The 18,451-nt window shown below is 36.3% G+C and overlaps 1 protein-coding gene across 15 annotated transcripts in view; it reads right to left on the bottom strand.

Annotated features, from left to right (window-relative positions):
- Window positions 1-18,451, bottom strand: part of MRVI1 (murine retrovirus integration site 1 homolog) — a 101,844-nt gene that overhangs the window by 11,780 nt on the left and 71,613 nt on the right. For 12 of the 15 annotated variants that reach the window (XM_032691489.1, XM_032691492.1, XM_032691495.1 and 9 more), the window contains 10 exons: window positions 14,020-14,123; window positions 12,846-12,916; window positions 10,900-11,073; window positions 9,844-9,921; window positions 9,315-9,364; window positions 8,847-8,888; window positions 7,123-7,713; window positions 4,601-4,679; window positions 1,639-1,759; window positions 741-771 (listed from right to left, as the gene is read on the bottom strand). In XM_032691489.1, the coding sequence (XP_032547380.1) occupies window positions 741-771; window positions 1,639-1,759; window positions 4,601-4,679; window positions 7,123-7,713; window positions 8,847-8,888; window positions 9,315-9,364; window positions 9,844-9,921; window positions 10,900-11,073; window positions 12,846-12,916; window positions 14,020-14,123 (1,341 nt within the window). The remainder of the gene's footprint in view (window positions 1-740; window positions 772-1,638; window positions 1,760-4,600; window positions 4,680-7,122; window positions 7,714-8,846; window positions 8,889-9,314; window positions 9,365-9,843; window positions 9,922-10,899; window positions 11,074-12,845; window positions 12,917-14,019; window positions 14,124-18,451) is intronic. The other 3 variants (XM_032691503.1, XM_032691504.1, XM_032691500.1) reach the window with 2 other exon arrangements.

The raw sequence follows: 18,451 nt of genomic DNA, 5'->3' as shown, positions 1-18,451 counted from the left end.
ACAGATAGTCTGTGCAGAGGAAGTCCAGAGATGAGCTCAGCATTAGCATTGTTTTACCTAAGGGATAAACACCTACCACTGAAGCCAGCGAAAGATTAAGTGCTAACGTTTTTATTCTCTTGCACCCTGCTTTTAAAGATTGTTTCTTTCTTCACCAGACACGTTATTCCTTAGGATTAATCCTTTGCAAAGCACAAGGCACCAATAGTTCCATGTATCTATGTAAATAAAGACCATTTTCTTGACTGGTATGTGAAAAAGACAAAAAGAAACAAAGCCTGCAAGATAAAGAGCAACCTGCAAACAAAATTATTGGCTTGAACTGAGAAAGTAAAAACTATATAAACTAACAGCAAGATATTATTAAAACCTGCCCCAAAGCTCCTATTGCCCAATAAAAATACAATTTAACTTGTTTAGTTTCTGCTTCCATTTAATCTCAATTTTTTCACTGCTTTAGGTATATATTATAATAATTTCCAAAATCAATGCCTATTTTATTATGAAAAATGCACATACAAATGTTTTGCTTATTTCTACTCTGTCTTTTTACAGTTCATGTTGCTCTTCTTTCACAAAGTCGTTATGTTGATTGAGGTCAAAATGGTTTTTTCTGAGAAATATTTTTTTGGGAAAAAGAATCATCCCATTACCTTGCTCTAATAACCACCCTTAGACTTACAGTAACCATTTAAAATTGAAGCATATGCCCAAAATAATTAGTTTAGGAACATACTTACCTCAACTTCTTTTTCAGTAAGTGGAGGGGAGCTAGAAATAAAAGCAAACAAATCACGTTTTAATGTGTTTTGTCTCTAAAATCAAAGCTATTCTAATATTTGATTGAAAAGAACAACATAACATATGTTTGAGGTTTATGAGTTTTCCACTACATTTCAGTAGTGATTACAATCAAGCAGTGCTCTCTCTGAACTTCTTCACCTCATGCATTCATTTCTATAAAATATTGTATATAACAGTTCCTTCATGACAAATATTAAATATTTATTTCATTGGCACAGAGGACACTTATTGATTGCTTCAAATGACTGAAGGCCTCTGATGCTTTTGGAACAAAAAAACTTGGGTGAATGTAGGAATTAGTTTTGGCCAAATATGTTTGGAATTGTTTTAATGTCTTGCAAAGCTCAGATAAGTGAATTTGAAAGTGAGTCCTTCAACTACATTTGCAAAATAAACTCAATTTCCCTGAAAAATTGTCACCTGCAGAAAAATTGCAGAATTGTTACCTGCCCTAATTCTACCATGGGTAAGCATTATCTGCCCTGATTATTTTTCTGGGGGAGAGAAACACTAATGCTTTCAACAATTTGTATCTGCAGCAGCAATCCTGGAAGCCAGGAGTGGAAAAATCCGTATTAACATCTACTTGTAACACGAAATTTAGGTTTCAGACTTTTTATGTAGAGTTTACAAACTGATTTTAAAAGTTGGCTGGTTACTGGAAGTCGGTGCACTCTTCAAAATTTTTCAGAAAATCCGTGTTGCCCATTTTAAGATGCAGAGATTTATCTACTTGTATGGACCTCTATGAATGGAACTCCATAAAGGGAGTTCACTGGAACCCATCAGTGTTCCTTCTCCCGGATGATCTTTCTGCTTCTAATGAGCTTTTACCTTCCTGGAAGTGATTTGTGCACTCGGAGTTTTCGCAGCAGTACATCGGGAATGCTGGGCATGACATCAGAGCTATTCTTTGGCTCTTCCTCTTCAGTGGGGGAAGGGAGAGGTGAAGGGCCTGAAGACATTTTCAGATTTAAAAAAAAAAATTGTGTTATTTGAAAAGCCATGCATTAACTATTAAAAGTCAGCATCTCAGAGGCACATAGGACCTCTTAGCTTAACTGTGTCCTTTTTAAAATCGGTGAGGCTTCCACCCAACTCCACTGGGAAAAAAGTGAACAAAAAGTAAAGGTCCATCCCTTCATGCAGAATGTTACTGCCTCTATTGCATGTGGTGATACATCACTCATCCCTCCTTTACTGCTAAAGATTCCCTGTCTTCCTCTTGAGCAGTGACAACAAAAGTAATCTGCAAAATCGTCATTGAAAAACTGAAGTAATATGTGCTTTGACAGTCTCTAATGCACTGAAAAATAATTTTTTGTATTAGTATTCTTCCTAGAGTTCAAACTGAATGCAGATTCAGTGCTTGAACTTCTAACCTAATGTTTTGCATTCATGCTTTACATCATTTCTGGAATATTTCACATGAGATTTTCTAGGAGAATACTGTCATTTTCTGAGGCTTTAAATGCCACCTACCAAGATAAAGTCTAGTGTAATGTACTATACTAGAGATTTTGTGCACCATTTATGGTAATGAATTACAACATGTACTTGTTTCATTGCATGTTCATTGAAACAAGACATAAAGGTTATCCTTACTTTCTCTACTTCTATCCCTTTCATGAGGACCAAGATATGGCTCAAACTTTTTTTTTTTAAATTCATATTACTTAGCTTTTGTATTTTAATTTTATTTGATTTCATATATAATGATTCCCTTCTCTCCTCCTATCTTGTCAGAATTTACTGAAGGACCTTCCTGTAGGAAAGGCAGGTTCCCCAGTCTGAATCTCAGACTTGGGAAGGTACTTTGTACATCTTTACTTTTCATCAGGTGTAACAGAAAGATTCTGGGACTTGCAAAACAAACAGTGTGAAAAAGCTCACATTTTATAAATGTGGAGAGCATTAACATGGAAGTCAGAGCAAAATGGGAGATTCTTTCTAGCTACATTTTAGTTACATGCATTTCCTTTATATTAAAAAACTCCAGTATTGTCTTAAATCATGTGTTTCCCCATGAAATGCAGCCTGACTCCACAATGTCTCCAGATAATAATTAAATAATAATTATAAAATAATTATAATAATAATTAAATAAATTAAATTTATATTGCACTTATCTAAACTTCTGGAGATGCAAAGTTGTGTTTACTCAGATGATCACAATAACTCATTATTGACAGAAAACATCATGGAGAGAGTATATTGGATTAATAACAGTAATAATAAAGTATCTGGCTATTTCCTACTCTTTAAGTAGAATTACTACTCCAGCTAAAAAGCATAAGGTGGCTTTTATGACGATGTAAGGAAGTCTCCTTAAAAAATGAACTCAGGATTTGACCCCTCACTTGTTTTCCCCACTGAGGACAAAGAGTTGACCCTTAATGTTCTGGCTATCATTTAGATAAGTTACTGGACTCTAAAAAAACTTGTGATGCTCATGAGATCTTGGCTGGAAAGCTGGATAAAATAATGCTTAGCTTTTCATAATGTTTTGCTCACAACCTTCAAACCTGAAAAAATTATCCAACGGGCTGGTAAAACGGCAACTATTTTACATTTTCAAACAGAGCCTGCTAAATAATTTTCAGGAAATTACATATTAGCAGAGTGACAGGAATAATATTATCACCTCTAAGAATCCCAAGCTATAATCACTAAATATAGAGGAGAAGAAGTGTCTTTTAATCTTGTTTCATTTGGATTGAAGATGAGCCTCTTTCCAGAGGTAACATGAAATGCCTCAACCATCTCTCAGTGTAACAGAAACTTAAGGCCTTATGAAATAGTCCCAAAGCAGATCTAAGAATGAGCAGAATGAACAGCATTAAGAAAAATTGAGATTGTCTCTGGATCAGATTTTGGACAATCAGTTTCAGTTAATGTGGCCTTAAAAGCACTCTGAACAAGACCTGACTTTACTACTTTCAAACAAATACACAGTTTTGGTGCAAATATTTTCATTTGATAGCTCAGCACTATTGCTATTTAATTCTTCCACATGTTGAATTGTCCTCAGGTTTATATCTTTGCTCTTTGTTTTTATCCTGAATCTTTTTAGATGCATCAAATCTCTTGTGCTTGTATTAGTTTGGAAAAAAACATTTGGTGCCGGATTTCTTTTTCCTCATTTATGTAGAGTTTTAAGCCTTTTCCTCAAAAACCCATTTCCTTTATTTTTCCTTAAATATCATAGAAATTGAGCTTAAAAAATCCCCCTTAGGCAAGGCAAATTTTTCCAGTCCTTCAATCACATTTATGACTCTTCTGTGGCCTTACTCTTTCTAATAACATTGACACAGAAATGTGTACCAGAAGTGAAAATGCCATTTCAATGCTTGCCACACGTATACCAAAATAAAAAAGCAGGAATAAAGCATTCCATCTCCTGTTTATACTCCCAAGGATTAAATTCACCCTTCTGACCACAATATATTGCAGGGGTCACATTCATTCAATCCATCACTGCTGAAGAGTTTTTACAGAAAGTCACTGAAACTCAAGGCAGTCCTCCAGCTATTATGCCCAAAATAGACTCAGTTCCACATGTGCATCTTTTCACTTGGTTGTAATAATACCTACAACATCTTCTTGGCTCAGGTCATCAAGAAATTCAGGTAGTTCCATTATTGGTCTCTCTTAATCACCATTTATTACCTTTCTCCGTGACTGCTTCAACTACTGTTGCAACTGAACAAAAAGACTTTTCCTCCCACCCCCCCAACAGTTAATTATAAGAATCAGTGTATAACAAATACTCCTTTCAGCTTTTATGATACTGCACCTTTTTCCTGTTCAGCTGCTTCACTAAGTTCAGGAAGTTTAAGTCCAACTAAATTTTGATTTCTCATCAAAATATGCTCCTGTTAAGAAAAATAGTAACATATCTAAGTAACTGAACTAGAAATCTCAGTTTAAATATCCCTTCCATGTGAACAGTGAATATAACATTTACTTTAGTTAATAAACATAATGCAGATTAACTATATTAACTTATAGTCAGGTGCTACATAGCACAGATACACAGACATTCACACACACTTTAAATTATTACGTATTTCACATTTCATGCAGGCATTATTTAGAAAAAATCCTGGTCATGCAAACAGAGATTTGCAAAATGTGCCCCTTACTCAAATAGAAACACAGAGTTTTGAAAAAGAGAGTTTTAGTAATTGGGAGTGAAAAAAGCAATTTTGGACATAGCTCCATTAACTACTAAGCATCCCAGAAAACAGAAAATTCAGAAAATCATATATATGAGACTTGGCCACTTTGACTTGATTAAGACCAGAGCTTGGGGATGCTACAGCTGCAAGTTGATGCTTCACTGTCACTGTATTCTGCCCCTACTCCTTACAGGTAGGGAAAAAAGCTCTCCAGAATTAAACCTTGTTGTATTATTTCTCCTTTTATTGTCTCTTTCATATTCTCACATATTTTTTAAAATTCACAAACATCTGGTTTTGTTTGTGAGTAGACAATTCCTACTGGAAGCAAAGTTTGAAGCTCACCTAACTGGAATTACATATTGTGTTGTATTAATTTTTTAATTCTGTTATTTGTGCTTAGCAACTTCTAGGCCACTCAGAACTAGAGAATCTTAGACTCATAGAATGGTTTGGTTTGGAAGGGATCTTAAAAATCATTGAGATCAAAACCCCCTGCCCTGACCAGGGACATCTTCCACTGGGCCAAGTTGCTCAAAGCCCCATCCAACCTGTTCTTGAGCACTTCCAGGAATGGAGCATCCTCAGCTTCTCTGGGCAACCTGTTCCAGTGCCTCACCACCCTCACAGTGAAGACTTTCTTCCATCATTATATTGTTCAAGTGTCTCTATAATCAAAACTTACAGTACATGTACACTAAGACTATGTGTGTTATATAAACAAGAAAAGTTGAGTAGCTGAGCTGCCATTCCCAATACAATGAGAATGAATTAACCAAAGGGCAGAATTTGAGGTCCTCGCCTGTCAGCCCTCTGTTCATCTTAAAACATTGACTACTGGGGATCAAAGAAAATATTCTTATTAAGCTGTTCAGGAAAGTACCTACTACTACTTTTTTTTTTCTTTCAAAGGTCATTCCTGTAATAGAGACATGGTAGTTGCTTTCTTATGGTGGTTTATCATTTCATGACATTACTGCCTTTTTTCTTAGGGTTTAATTATTAACTTTTACTAATTATTTAGACAATTATTTAACAATTAGTTTATAGATACCACAGCGTCCAAGTCTATTCTTCTGGATTCTGACATATTTGCACCATGTTAGAATTAGGAACTGTGAGTCTGGACATTCTCTACCTGCCCTTGCTCTCAGAGATGCCCAGTTTTACAGCTCTGGACACGTTGAGACATTTTCTGAGAATGTTCAATAAGCAAATAATCATACCAAAACCATTTACTGTCCCCTCAGACCTGCAATTGTAATGTTATTGCAAAGGCTGATATTCCTGAATAACAGGACTACTGCCTTCAGAAGGGAGAATACCAACCAACACAGGACTCAAAGACACTCAGCTGAACAAGGTAAAAGTGAATTTTAAATCCTAATAAAGTTTACAAACAATATATAATACACAAAGGCTTGTAAGCCCTTATACAAGAGTACAGTAACTCCAAACTTCAGTAACAGATTTCTGTTTATGCAGAAGTCTCAGCCCACTCATACAGAAATGAAACAGTTAGTCACTATATTGTGAGAGCCTGTGGATCTGAGGACAATTCTTAAGAAGCAGAAAAAGCTTATCATGGGGAAGCAAAAGAAGTAAAAAAGCACAAGTGACTCTTTTAAAGAGAATGTTGCTACGTCCTGAGGAAGGAACTTCAGGTCTAAAATTCTCTTCAGAAATCAAATTAGATCAATTTAGTCCCATGTACATTTTACAAACAAAATGATTGTTAATTAGTTGCTTTCTGTTTATAGGTCATGTAAATGATGCAAAAATGAGCTATACTGTGTTTTAGACTCACCTTTCTCTCAGAATGAAAGCAATTAGTACATTCTTGACACCAGTATGACAATGTGCCAGAGCACATGCACATGCATACATGCATATTGAAGATACCACAGAGCACTTGATGCATGTTGAATATAATAATTCCACGGAATTACTTACAGGTTACAATTTACTAAAGTTGCAAAGAAAAAACATGATACAATTCTGTATTGATTTTGCTGAAACTGTTTCCTACTATATCACTGTATGTATCTTGCAATGATAAAAATAATGCTAAGCAGGTTGGAAGTTTAGCAAGATATGAAAACAACTTTAAAACAGGATACAAGTGGTTAGGACTCACCTCTCTGAGCTTTGTCAACTTCTGCATTCGAACTGGTTGAACTTGGATTTGAAGGTCTTTGAATGCTTTTAACTGATTGCTGGGTTTATTACCAGCAAAACTTTTATCTTCCTCAGATGGTAATTTTGAAGGTGTTTTCTCTTTCTGCCCAGGCTCCAAGCTGTCCCATGACACAGCCCGTAGCAGAGGAGGACGCAGTCCACACAGTTTAAATTCTGGTTTACATGAAACTTTATGGTCCCTCATTTCTGGAACAGGCATTTTTAGCTTTGAGTCCATATTTCCTATCCCTGGTCCTGGTAGATGGGTTCTTAAAGGAACATCATTTTCTTTTCCTTTCTTGAGGAATGATTTTCCAAGTTCATTTTCACAAACATTCACGCAAGTATTAAGAGACATTCTGCCACCATCACCACCTGAAGGGGAGCATTTAGGTAAAGTATCCATATGTTTACGTGGATCAAAGTTTTCTTTTTGGTCAGATAGCTTCTCTTTGGAGTTTTCAAAACCAGCAGAACGAGGAACCAACCTTCCCTGAGAAATCTTTCTTTGATCATTCTGCCTTCGATCAATTAATCCTTTTGCAGCATTCTGAAAGTAGAGTGACACACATAAAACAAAGAAACAAATCCAGATTCCTCTGTTCTCCTGCCCAAGGACAGATTTTCACTGTAAAAAGCCATTTCCTTTTCAGTGACATTTGCTTTTAAACATGTGCTGTTGACAAAAGAAATAATTTTTAAAAGGCACTTAAAGAATACTGAATTGGGAATCTCCTCTCTGAACTTCTGAGTTAACCTCTCCCATTCCAGAGTCCATTACAGCAATGCTCACACAGCCAAGTTCCTCATCATTTTAAGGTAAGGTTTGTCTGAACACATACCTTTAACCCTGTATCTTACAGCACTGTTACTTTCCTTTGTCTCTTTTCTGTTAGACCCTCACCTCCCAAGGGAACAAAACCCCACGGGCCTGTACACTAAGTTAAAGCACATATTGTAATTTCTCTCTTCTTTCTTTGTGTGCACTACCACACATGATAATTTGGTTGCAATCTCTACAGGAGAAGAATTTTTGCCTATACCTTGGCTCCTTTGGTACAGAATCTGTATTTTGTCTAAGGGTACCTGTGTCAGCAATTTAAGGCCACCAACATACAATCTGACCATGGGCTCTGCCTTAGATATGTTGCTTCTCCTTTATAATTCCTACTCCAAAACTCTGCTGCCATAGAGGGTTTTGTAAGTGTGGCCCATTCCACACACAGAGAAACCTCTTTAATCAATATCACCTAAAACAAATTAGGAAACATTCACATAAACTTCTCCACTGATAGTTGTGTGGAGCAGTAACGTCCCACCAGTGGTAAGGAACACAAGGTTCAGTAACCTCTTCCACTGAACCAAAGGGGTCTGGAAGAGGATGTCTGTCTGAAACACTGGCATACACCAAAGTGGCTCTGGTAGATATTTTTGCTTTACTTTAAAATCATTTAGTGTATTGATTTTAATTGAGCTAGTGTAGGGTGCATGATAGGATGTAAAGATCAGCTGCAGGCTCACTGTCCTCCACCACATTTGCACGTGCTTCACAATTTCCTAGAGCAGTATAATTTTCTTTTCACTCACTGAACAGTTTTTCAGCGTTTTTAGTCACAGAAACAAGTCATATGTGTTAAGACACAGCCAGCAGACTTTGTTCACCTCTTAACATGAAACACTTACCTCTGCAGTTTGCCTGTCATCCTCTTTCACAGTTCTGTTATTCTAGCAAAAAAAGGGAAGAAAGAATTGCTTTACAGGGTTATCTTTCACACCTATGCTGCAAATGTTAGATATAGATATTAATGGATGAACTTTGAATTTCTTAATTTTTACATGGCTTGTCATATTTATTTATGAAATAAATTTAGGGATTAGTTTTTTTCATAGATTAGAATTATATTGGATCTTCTATTTTCTACACTTAACAGATCTCTATGATCTTTCAGCACTTGTTACCTCATGGATTTTTGTCTTCAGAGTAAACATTTATTAGCCCCTCGCTCTGCAGAAAAAACATATCAATAATCCAATCTTGCTGTATATAAACCAGTATTCCAAACATCCCATTTCCCTGGGGACTAAAAGGGCAGTACATACTAATATAGTACTGTAAAAACCAGGTTACTGCCCAGACTATTCAGCTCTTACCTGCCCTGGAGATACTGACTCAATACTAGTGGTTGTGCATGCATCAGACCCTGAAAGATACACACATAATTAGGGCACATCCTAATATTCTGCTCAAAGTTTTTACCTCTATAGCATTAGCAACACGTACGTACACAGTTCCCCATAATATAGAAAGGAAAAAATTTAAAGGTCAAAAAAACTAATTTGAAGGAAAAAAATATTCAAAAATATAGTAAGCTAAAGATCATTAAAGCTTCTCAAAACTTCATTATTGAATAGTTTAAAAAAATAGAACATGTAACCTTGCAGCACCACAGGAATAAAAATATAATTAAATATATATATGTAAAACTGTATTTTAAATACATTCATGGGCTTTATAATATTCAAGAGTAGAGACTTAAATCTACTCTTGACTTCTCCTCAACAAATATTAATTTTTTTTTTGTGTGTGAGCTTTTATAAATTAAAGTTTGAACCTGAAAATGGTTGGACTTGTTGATCTTAGAGGTCTTTTCCACCCTTACCTATTCTATGGTCATTTTACCTGATGGAACTGGAAGAGTGAGAGAGTTGCTCCGAGATGCTACTGGTGAGACTTTAGGACTAAGAGTAGGGGAAACTGCTTCATTAGAAAAAAGACAAAAACAAAACCAAAAAGGTAACTTTACTTTCTAGGCTTGTAGCTTCTGAATTTTTAGAATTCAGATAAGATTAAAGCATGAATATCATAGTCACCAGTCATATGTTTTTCCAGAACCTGACAAGTAATTTTAAGTAAGTTAGGAACTTTAAGTAGGTTTTGTTTTTTATACCTGCCAAAAACTAACACTATTTTGTTGATACAGAGAATCCTTGTTCTCCTCAGTTTTCTGATACTGTATGCACTGCAGAGAAGTAGCATAAAACGGGATTCAGGTGGAATTTAGGAAAAAAAGAAAATTTAATTCTAGTAAGTGTAGCTGGGGGGGGGGGGTTCCCTCCAGAAACTGTCAAGCCAATTTTAAGATGAAACTTTGTTTGAACTGGCTTTTCAAAGCTAAATGAAAGTCCTATTTCATGGTAAAATGGCACACTTTGTTCCAGTTTTCAAACACTTCATATAAGGGGAAAAAAATAATTTCAATTGACATTCTAGAACAAAACATTTTATTCTGCTGTTTTAAAAGTATGATCTGGTTCATTTAGCTTAGTTTATGACTATGTTCAGAATAAGAGTCTGTAATTATGTCTGGGGTAATGTTTTATCAGCAGCATGCATCATCAAAATTTCATTTAATGTACAATAGGAGCATTAGGAAGAAAATACCCACAAACAATAATTTGTGCCGGTTTTTTTTAGATTTCAATAGAAATACCTCGTGCTTTCTTGTTACAGTATTTGCAGTGTGACATTCAGGCACTTAAAAACTTCACAGTGTTTTCCACTGACACATCTGAATACAGAGATTGGTCGTTTCTGTTTCATATGGAATCATGAGAGGGGCAGAGGGATTCTGACCATCAAATGAACAAAGTGTATGTAAACAGTAGCAATGTATGGATTACAGTAGCACTTGTCTGAAGTAGAATATACAATCCTGTTTTCAGAATCTGCACCTACCCGTGGGTGACTCCGGGAGGCTGCTCCTTGACTTTCTGCCTCTGCGCATCAGAAACCTCTCACTCACTTTCTTTGCCTCTTCTAGTAACTCAAGGTTCTTCTTCTTGTCTTCCTCTGATATTTTGACATCTGGTAGCTGATCATTTACCAGGTCAATCACGTGCCCACTGTTGTCTGTGCAGAAAACATCAGAATTAGAGCTGTACCTCCAGTTTCCAGATATACTGGGGCATGTTGGAGTAACACCTATAAATTTAGCTTTGAGCTTGCATTTAACAAACATTAACGTCTGCTCATTTCTAATGTTATATTCTCAAGTTTAGAGCAAGTCCTCCAAAGCACAGATAACCCACTAAGATTAAATCCCTATGATCAAAGATGCTCTGATATGTGAAACTGCTTTTTTCAGCAGTGTCCCAAATACAGTTGTTCTAATTTCTAAATAGAAGTGGCATCAGATCCATCTCAACTAACAGTCATGGTATTTCTGTTGTAGATTGAGTATTTTCCTGGAATTTGTATGTTCAGTTTTTCAAGGCTAAGATCCCACAAATTCACCAGGCAAAGATTTATGCACGCTAGTTTTAAGAAACAGTGAAATGAAGTGAAATAATCTATAACTGAAGTGCAGAGTTTGGAAGTAAAAAGATTTTATTCTATGCAGACGGAAGAGCTTTCCCCACAAATGCAGAAGCAACAGTAAAGCTGCACCTGGCAAAGCTGCAGACAGGAGCTGAGTAGTTAAAGCCCAAGAATTATAAAGTTGTTTCAAAAAGCAAATCAATCTCTACCGTATGGTGGACCTGCAAGAATTTTCCAAAGCAAAATTCCCAATAGAATACCCATTAGAATACCCAAGGGTTAAAGAGGGTGTTGTAAGAGATTGCTTTTCCTCATGCACATTTATGTTGATGTTAGATAAGTGACCCAGGAGGGTGCATGGAGCACAAACTGAAGGTCACTGCCTTACACTTAGGCCTTTAGGTTAATGCATTGTTTTCTAAACAATTTTAATTATTTGTAGAATGAACCCATTAATTTCTGGCTTCCAGATTGTTTGAAAACACAAAACTTTGAGCACCAATTTTTACAATTCTCCAGGCTATCATGAAGCAAAGAAGGCAGCCAGCTGTTGGAAAGGCAACTGTGTGAGTCGGTATAAATGGCTTTTACAAGCATCTAAAGAACAGCTTGGATGGGGGGGAGGAGGAAAGTCATCAGGTAATATAAGAAAAACATTTTAAAATTTGACAAGAGCCATTACAGAACCACGAGTCTTCAGAAAAGCTAAGGACATGAGTAAGCAACAAAAATTCAAGTGTTTTTGCTTTGTGGGGTGTGGGGTGTGGGGTTGTTTCTTTATTGGGTTTTAGTTGATTTTTTGGGGGGAAGGGAGAGGTGCTTTGGCTTTAATTTCCTTAAATTTACATCAGTTTCAAGGCTGTCAAATATCATGCCCACAGAGTGAATATTCTTAAAGCAACCTATTTTCAATGAAATATCTGTTTTGGTTTGAACCAAGATTTGTGTGTTAAAATTTTGAGAGACGGCCTATCCATGACACTTTGCCAGCAAAAGAGAAGATTTGCAAGACATGGTAATTTCTACCTTCCTTGAGCAAGTAAGTTCAAAAGCAACAAAACCCATTATTACTGAATAGTAGTCTCTATTCAACAAGAATTTAAAGCACATACATCTCCAGCCTTCTAAAAATGTTAAGCTAATGCAGCAATCTAATAATACACGTTTCCCTGAGTCACTCTGCATGCAATTCACTTACAAAATTCAACATGCCAGCAGCATTCCCTGTGCATGTGAGGGACACATTACATAGTGTGCACAAGAAAAAACTGTAGTCAGTACAGTCAGACTCCATAATTAGGTCTTTACTGCATGTAACATTTTCTGAGAAAGCATCCCAGCTTAAATGAGTAATCTCTTCTTACCAACAGAAGTCAATGAACTTGTTGAATTCCTATTGGCACGGTTAGAATGTCTCCTATGAGGACTACGAGACCTAGAGAGAAGAATTTTAAAAAAAAGTCTTAATTATCTATAAAAATTTAACACTAAAAAGAAAGCACTTTGGTTAAAAAAAAAAAAAAAAAAAAGAAGACAAAAAGCATTTATTGTAGTTCCTCTCATCTCCAAACAACTGGAAAATGGAGGAGTTGCAGAAAGCAGGAAAATTGTAGAAATTGCTCTCACAAAGGAGTTCTGAAATTTGCTAATAACCTATTACACTGTGAGTTAGATTTCTCAGAAAAAATCCTACATCTGTTTAGACCGTCATCATGACTTAAAACTCATGTAAATGTGGTACATAGTGAAAAAAATTTAGTGTCTGTAAATTGTTACAGCTTCTTAAACTAAGTTTTAAGGCTGAAATAATTCCTCAGGCTCCCACACTGACACTCCTATAAAGTCACACACAAACCAGGGGAGTATCAAAGGACTGCAGAAATTTAAATACTGATCTGGCAAATAATTTTGCTTTTAAAGGGATGCATTGCAGTTCTGACTCTAAAATAATCTTGAAGTTTGGTGAAGTACAAGCAAATTATAGATTTATAATCAATACTTTCTGATTCATTTTTTTCCCCTGTATTTTAAGTCTAATGGCAGGTCAATAAATTAAAAATCCCAGGTCAGGAAGTATGCTTTATCAGAAGAGTGGAAATAATTCAACTTAAAACTGAAGTTTTCCACTTCAAACAGAATTATTATTTCCATTTAATAGCTTACTTTCACATATGCTTCACCTCAAGGTGGTATTCTTGTCCCATCCATGTGAATGGCCCAAATATCTGCTTCAAAACTCATTGTATTACATTATTAAATCTGTATTCAAGACATTTAAGTTGTCCAACTCGATGAGTCAGGTTGGCAGGCTTAGTACTATATGCAAGTCTGGTCTTTTAGTATCAATTATATTCCTGTTCCCCCACCCTGCATCCCAAACACTATCATTAAAATGCAAAGACAGTATAAGCAAATCACAAACGGAGAAATAGTAACAATACTTTCATACAATATACATTTCAAAGCAGTATTTTAGAAACACAGCACCTGGAATAACTGTACAATTTATGCATAGATGGGTAATGTATTATACAGTACCTGTTAACCAGATTTTTATCAATTTCTGAATCTGGTGTAACAGCATTCTCTGGAAGAACAATAGAAGGAGGTGTGCTGCATGTTGTCCCTTCAGCCCTAGTGTCCTGCATGGTTTGTGACAAATACAAAAATGTAGTTAAACAGAAATTCAAATCACAGTATGTTGATGCTCTATGTGAAAAATAATGTGCATTGCTCAATTTGGCTAGAAGAGAAAATGACTGAACTAAGAGAGAATTAGCTCTAGCTAGATAAAACAAATGTGAATTACAGGCCTATACTTAAATTACTAAAAAGAGATGAAGAAGACCTGGAATATCTGTTTCCTTTAAAAAGTTTTAATGCATGCAAGCTAAATTCACTAGGCATGGAACTAATGAGAAAGCTTTAGAATGGCAGACACACTGATTTTTCACACAGCAAACCATTCTTCTACTGAAGTAAATGTACAGCACTATAGTGAATTTATGAGCTGAATGCAGGAGTGAAAAGCAGGTCTATCTAACAGGGCTATCATGAGCACATAAACCCTCCAAATGGTACCAGAGTGTAATGAAAGCTTGAATAATGCAGTATTAAGTGTAGATATGATACCCAAAAGATCAGAAAAAAATTTTAATGTCATTTTGCTAAGAATTGCAGGTAGCTTTCCTTCATGTTACTTGGAAAAATATTTTTTAAAAATATAACTGCAATATTTAATAAAATGATGTTGTTTAAGCGATAAAAGAAATTGGCACTGAATATTAATGTATGCTTGCCTGCCTAAAAAACATGAGACCTTTGCCCCAAGAACTTAATTCCACACCTTCTGCACAGTGATGCCAATCACTTGAAGAGAAGGAATCAGTTTCCTGTGAGATATCACAAGTGGAGGTGCCTCGAGTTGGAATAAAGTCCTGTGGATTTCCCATATGTAGTAAAAAAATGATTATGTCCACCCCAGGCATTACATTCAGATTAAAACCAATAAGCAGCTGGAGAGGAAACTTCCCATCATAACCCTTCTCCCTCTCAAAGGCAATGAAATATGCCTTCATTTGGACACATGATTTAGGATTCTTGATTCTATTGTAAATAGCATATTTTTTTTTTAACTAAACCAAAAACATGTCATGCAGCTCTACACTTCTATACTCATAATTCTCCCATGAAGTTCCTTGGCAAGTTCACCTCGTCAATCACAGGAGAGCAAGATGGGAAACACGCCAAGAAAACACTAGGAAGATTTAAGTTTTAGAAGAATACCCTTGTAGGACTGTAAATGTTAGAATGCTAATGCAAATGTGATTCAAGTGCACAACTGACACTTGATGACAATACTTTGAAAGCAATATTTAGTCATATTCTCGAAAATGTTGCTAAGTAATCATATCTTTTGCCAATGACAAAACTTGACAGTGACTGCCCTGCCTGTAGGGCAAAGCAGCTGAATACACAGGCACATTGTTTATACACATCTCAGGACTGCCAAAAAGCAAAAGCTTTTGAACGACATAACATCAGCCTTGAAGTCACTCAAGTCCATTTTAGGACTCTAAAACCAGCTTATTAACAAAAAAAAAAAAAAAAAAGAAAGAAAGATTAAAAGAAAAGAAAAAAAATAAAAAAAAAAGGAAAAGAAAAAGGAAAAGAAAAAGAAAGAAGCTGCAGCCAAGGCTAGTTCAGGTCAGGTAGAAAATATTAATCTTGGTCAGCAGCTGTAGCAGTTCAACATCTACACAAGTGAAACCTCATGGCTTCTATTGTCCAAACCTACTGTACATTCTGCAGGAGAGGGGCAGGAAGAGGGAGGGAATGACTCTCTTTGCAGGGCCAGTTGGCTCGAATCAAAAGGAATCGTTGTTCTCCGAAGAGCGCTCGGGCTGCTTTATGCAGGTCTTGGAAGAGAAGCTTTAACAGGAAGCTTAGTCTGTCTCACAAAGCTGTACAACTGCACAGAGATGACACACAAGTTTTCCATCACCCTCCCATTGTGTGCCTTTAACTGTGCTCTCCTTCTTAGCTTCCAGACCAGTCTGCTCTTCAGCTATTCCCAACAGCTGCCTCGCCAGTGGCTGCCCTGCTACCCAAGTCTTTGCCTCCTTTTTGTCCCAGTCCCTCCCCCCATAAAAATGTAGGGTAAAACTGACTCCACCTCTATTGCTCAGGTGGGAACTGCTCCACATGCTCCACAGGGGTGACCAGGTGCCACCTAGTCTTGCAGGGAGGTGTGTGCAGGGCTGAGAGGGTGGCACATGCAGTTCGGTCCATAACAGAATATCCAAGAGGACCAGGATTCTGAGGGTGGAGATAGGACCTGCAGACATTCTGGCTGTTAAATTCTACCAGACCCTCACTAAGCATGCAGAAAACGTGTTTCTGAAAGCTTTATAATCCAGCCAGATTTGGATGGACGTGAACATTAATGAGGGGGGAATACAAAAATACCCTCTGCTAAAAGACCTACTATGCCAGAAAAGTCAGATGATAGAGCTTTACTGTATATCACCTGAAGTCTTTAAAGCATTCAGAAAAAAAAAAGAAAAAAGAAAATCCTCTGCCACCTGATCATATTCTTAGATATTAATCAAAAGTCTGGATGGAATTTCAGAAAAAATCTGGCCCAAAACAGAGACTTATGTGAAAGACCTAAAAGTTATGTGTCTCAGAGAGCAGTCTTTGGAGTGAGATGGGATTTTAAATAAGCTTGATTTTAAATGTTTAAATGAGGTGCTCAGCTTGGAGTTTAGCAAATAAGGTAGTGTAGCTGTATCTAGTTGAAACAGGAGAACAAAGCAAACACTGGACACGACCTTCAGAACAAAACAGATGACATGCAGTGGTCTGACAAATGTACAATACAAATTTAAATAAGGATAATGAGAGACAAAAGAAATGCGGGAGTTTGAATGATGGAATAATCAGCGTATGAAAAACATTATGAACATCTGAGACAGACTTTTCCTCAGCTGTCAGAAGAGCCAGTAAAATAGTGATCAGGATAGATAGAGAGCAAGCTGGAAATAGACACAGGGATTTTTGATTTAAAAAGAGGGAAAGATGACAGCTCACAACCAATCCAGAAAGTGTAGGGAGATTTATAGGCCACCATGAATTTTAACATAACTGGTAAGGACGTAATCTTCTTTGATGCAGGTATGCATTACATTTATAGAAATTACATTTTTAACACTAAAAACCTGAAATGAGTTTTTAAAAGTGTCAGTGAAAGCATATTATAATATTATATGACTCTATGTGAAATAAATCTAATTAAATATAAAATTTGGAAATGATTAAAAGTTACATCTGACCATGAAGTCCTATGATTTATGGTAGGGAAAATTATTTTGTATAAAAAAAAATCTAAAATGTTCGATACTTACTGCAACAAGACAGTACACAAACTAAGGTTGAACTAAGGGTTCAAATACATGCTCTTAATTCAGATCAGAGGTTAAAGTTCTTTGAATTAGACTCAGTGCCCTTACACCTGTGTTAATGGGAATTTCACATCCACCTCCCTTAGGAACACAGAGCTGAGGAATGCTGTGGTGATTTTTGTTTAGAATCAGTCAGAATGGTGAACACTGGCTGCTGCAAGAAATACTGAAATGGTTATCTGTATTTGTTTTCTCAAAATGAATTTGAGACATATAACCCAGGTCTTCCCATCATATGAAAGGTATTTGGAGCATGCAGGAAACAACATGTGATATAAGGTTCATTTGCTTTCCATCAGAACTGTTTTGTGAATCTGTGTGCATTTGGTCATGCAGGGAAAAGGTGGGGAAGCACCCCCTGAAACAGAATGAGGAAATTGTTAAATACCAGACAGCACTTTGGAAAAGGTGAGATTCCAGACTTGGAAAGTTTTGTTGAATGGCAGAAAACAAATCCACCAGTTGTTAGTTGTTTCCGATGCCCTCTCCCGGCTTGCAAGTCCTTATCTCACAATAATAAACCATTTTACTTTTAGTGACTTATAGTCACACTGCAGAATTTGGTCTGCAGCAAGACCCAAGAGTGACAACAGGTATGAACAGGATCAAATCCTCACAATGTTGGCCAGTGGCAAACCTTAACTTTAGAAGGCTTATGAGCAGTGTGTGGTTAAAATCCTTCCAGTGCTACTTTGTGCCTAACAATAAACATGTATCTAAAATGAGGCATTTTGCACAGTTAACTGATTAATGAATTATCACATAATCGTAGTTCATTTAAGACCCACCTCTAAAAGGTCTGTAAAATGTATTTAAAAATAACTTTTTTTTATATTATGTGGCTAGAAATCTTCATTTCTCCCCTTTGACAAGCACACTTAGGACTGGAATCACTGATGTCTGCTGGTTTTTCATAGTTTTTTTCCTATTTGGGTATGTTTTACCCAGCAAGTCTTTTGTACAAAAGACTTTTCACATAGGTGAGTTAAAAAAAACCAACAAAACCT

This window comes from Chiroxiphia lanceolata, chromosome 6, assembly GCF_009829145.1.
Source record: "Chiroxiphia lanceolata isolate bChiLan1 chromosome 6, bChiLan1.pri, whole genome shotgun sequence".
Taxonomy (NCBI): domain Eukaryota; kingdom Metazoa; phylum Chordata; class Aves; order Passeriformes; family Pipridae; genus Chiroxiphia; species Chiroxiphia lanceolata.
The sequence above is the reverse complement of the archived record's forward strand: the minus strand, read 5'-3'. Positions and strand labels throughout refer to the sequence as shown.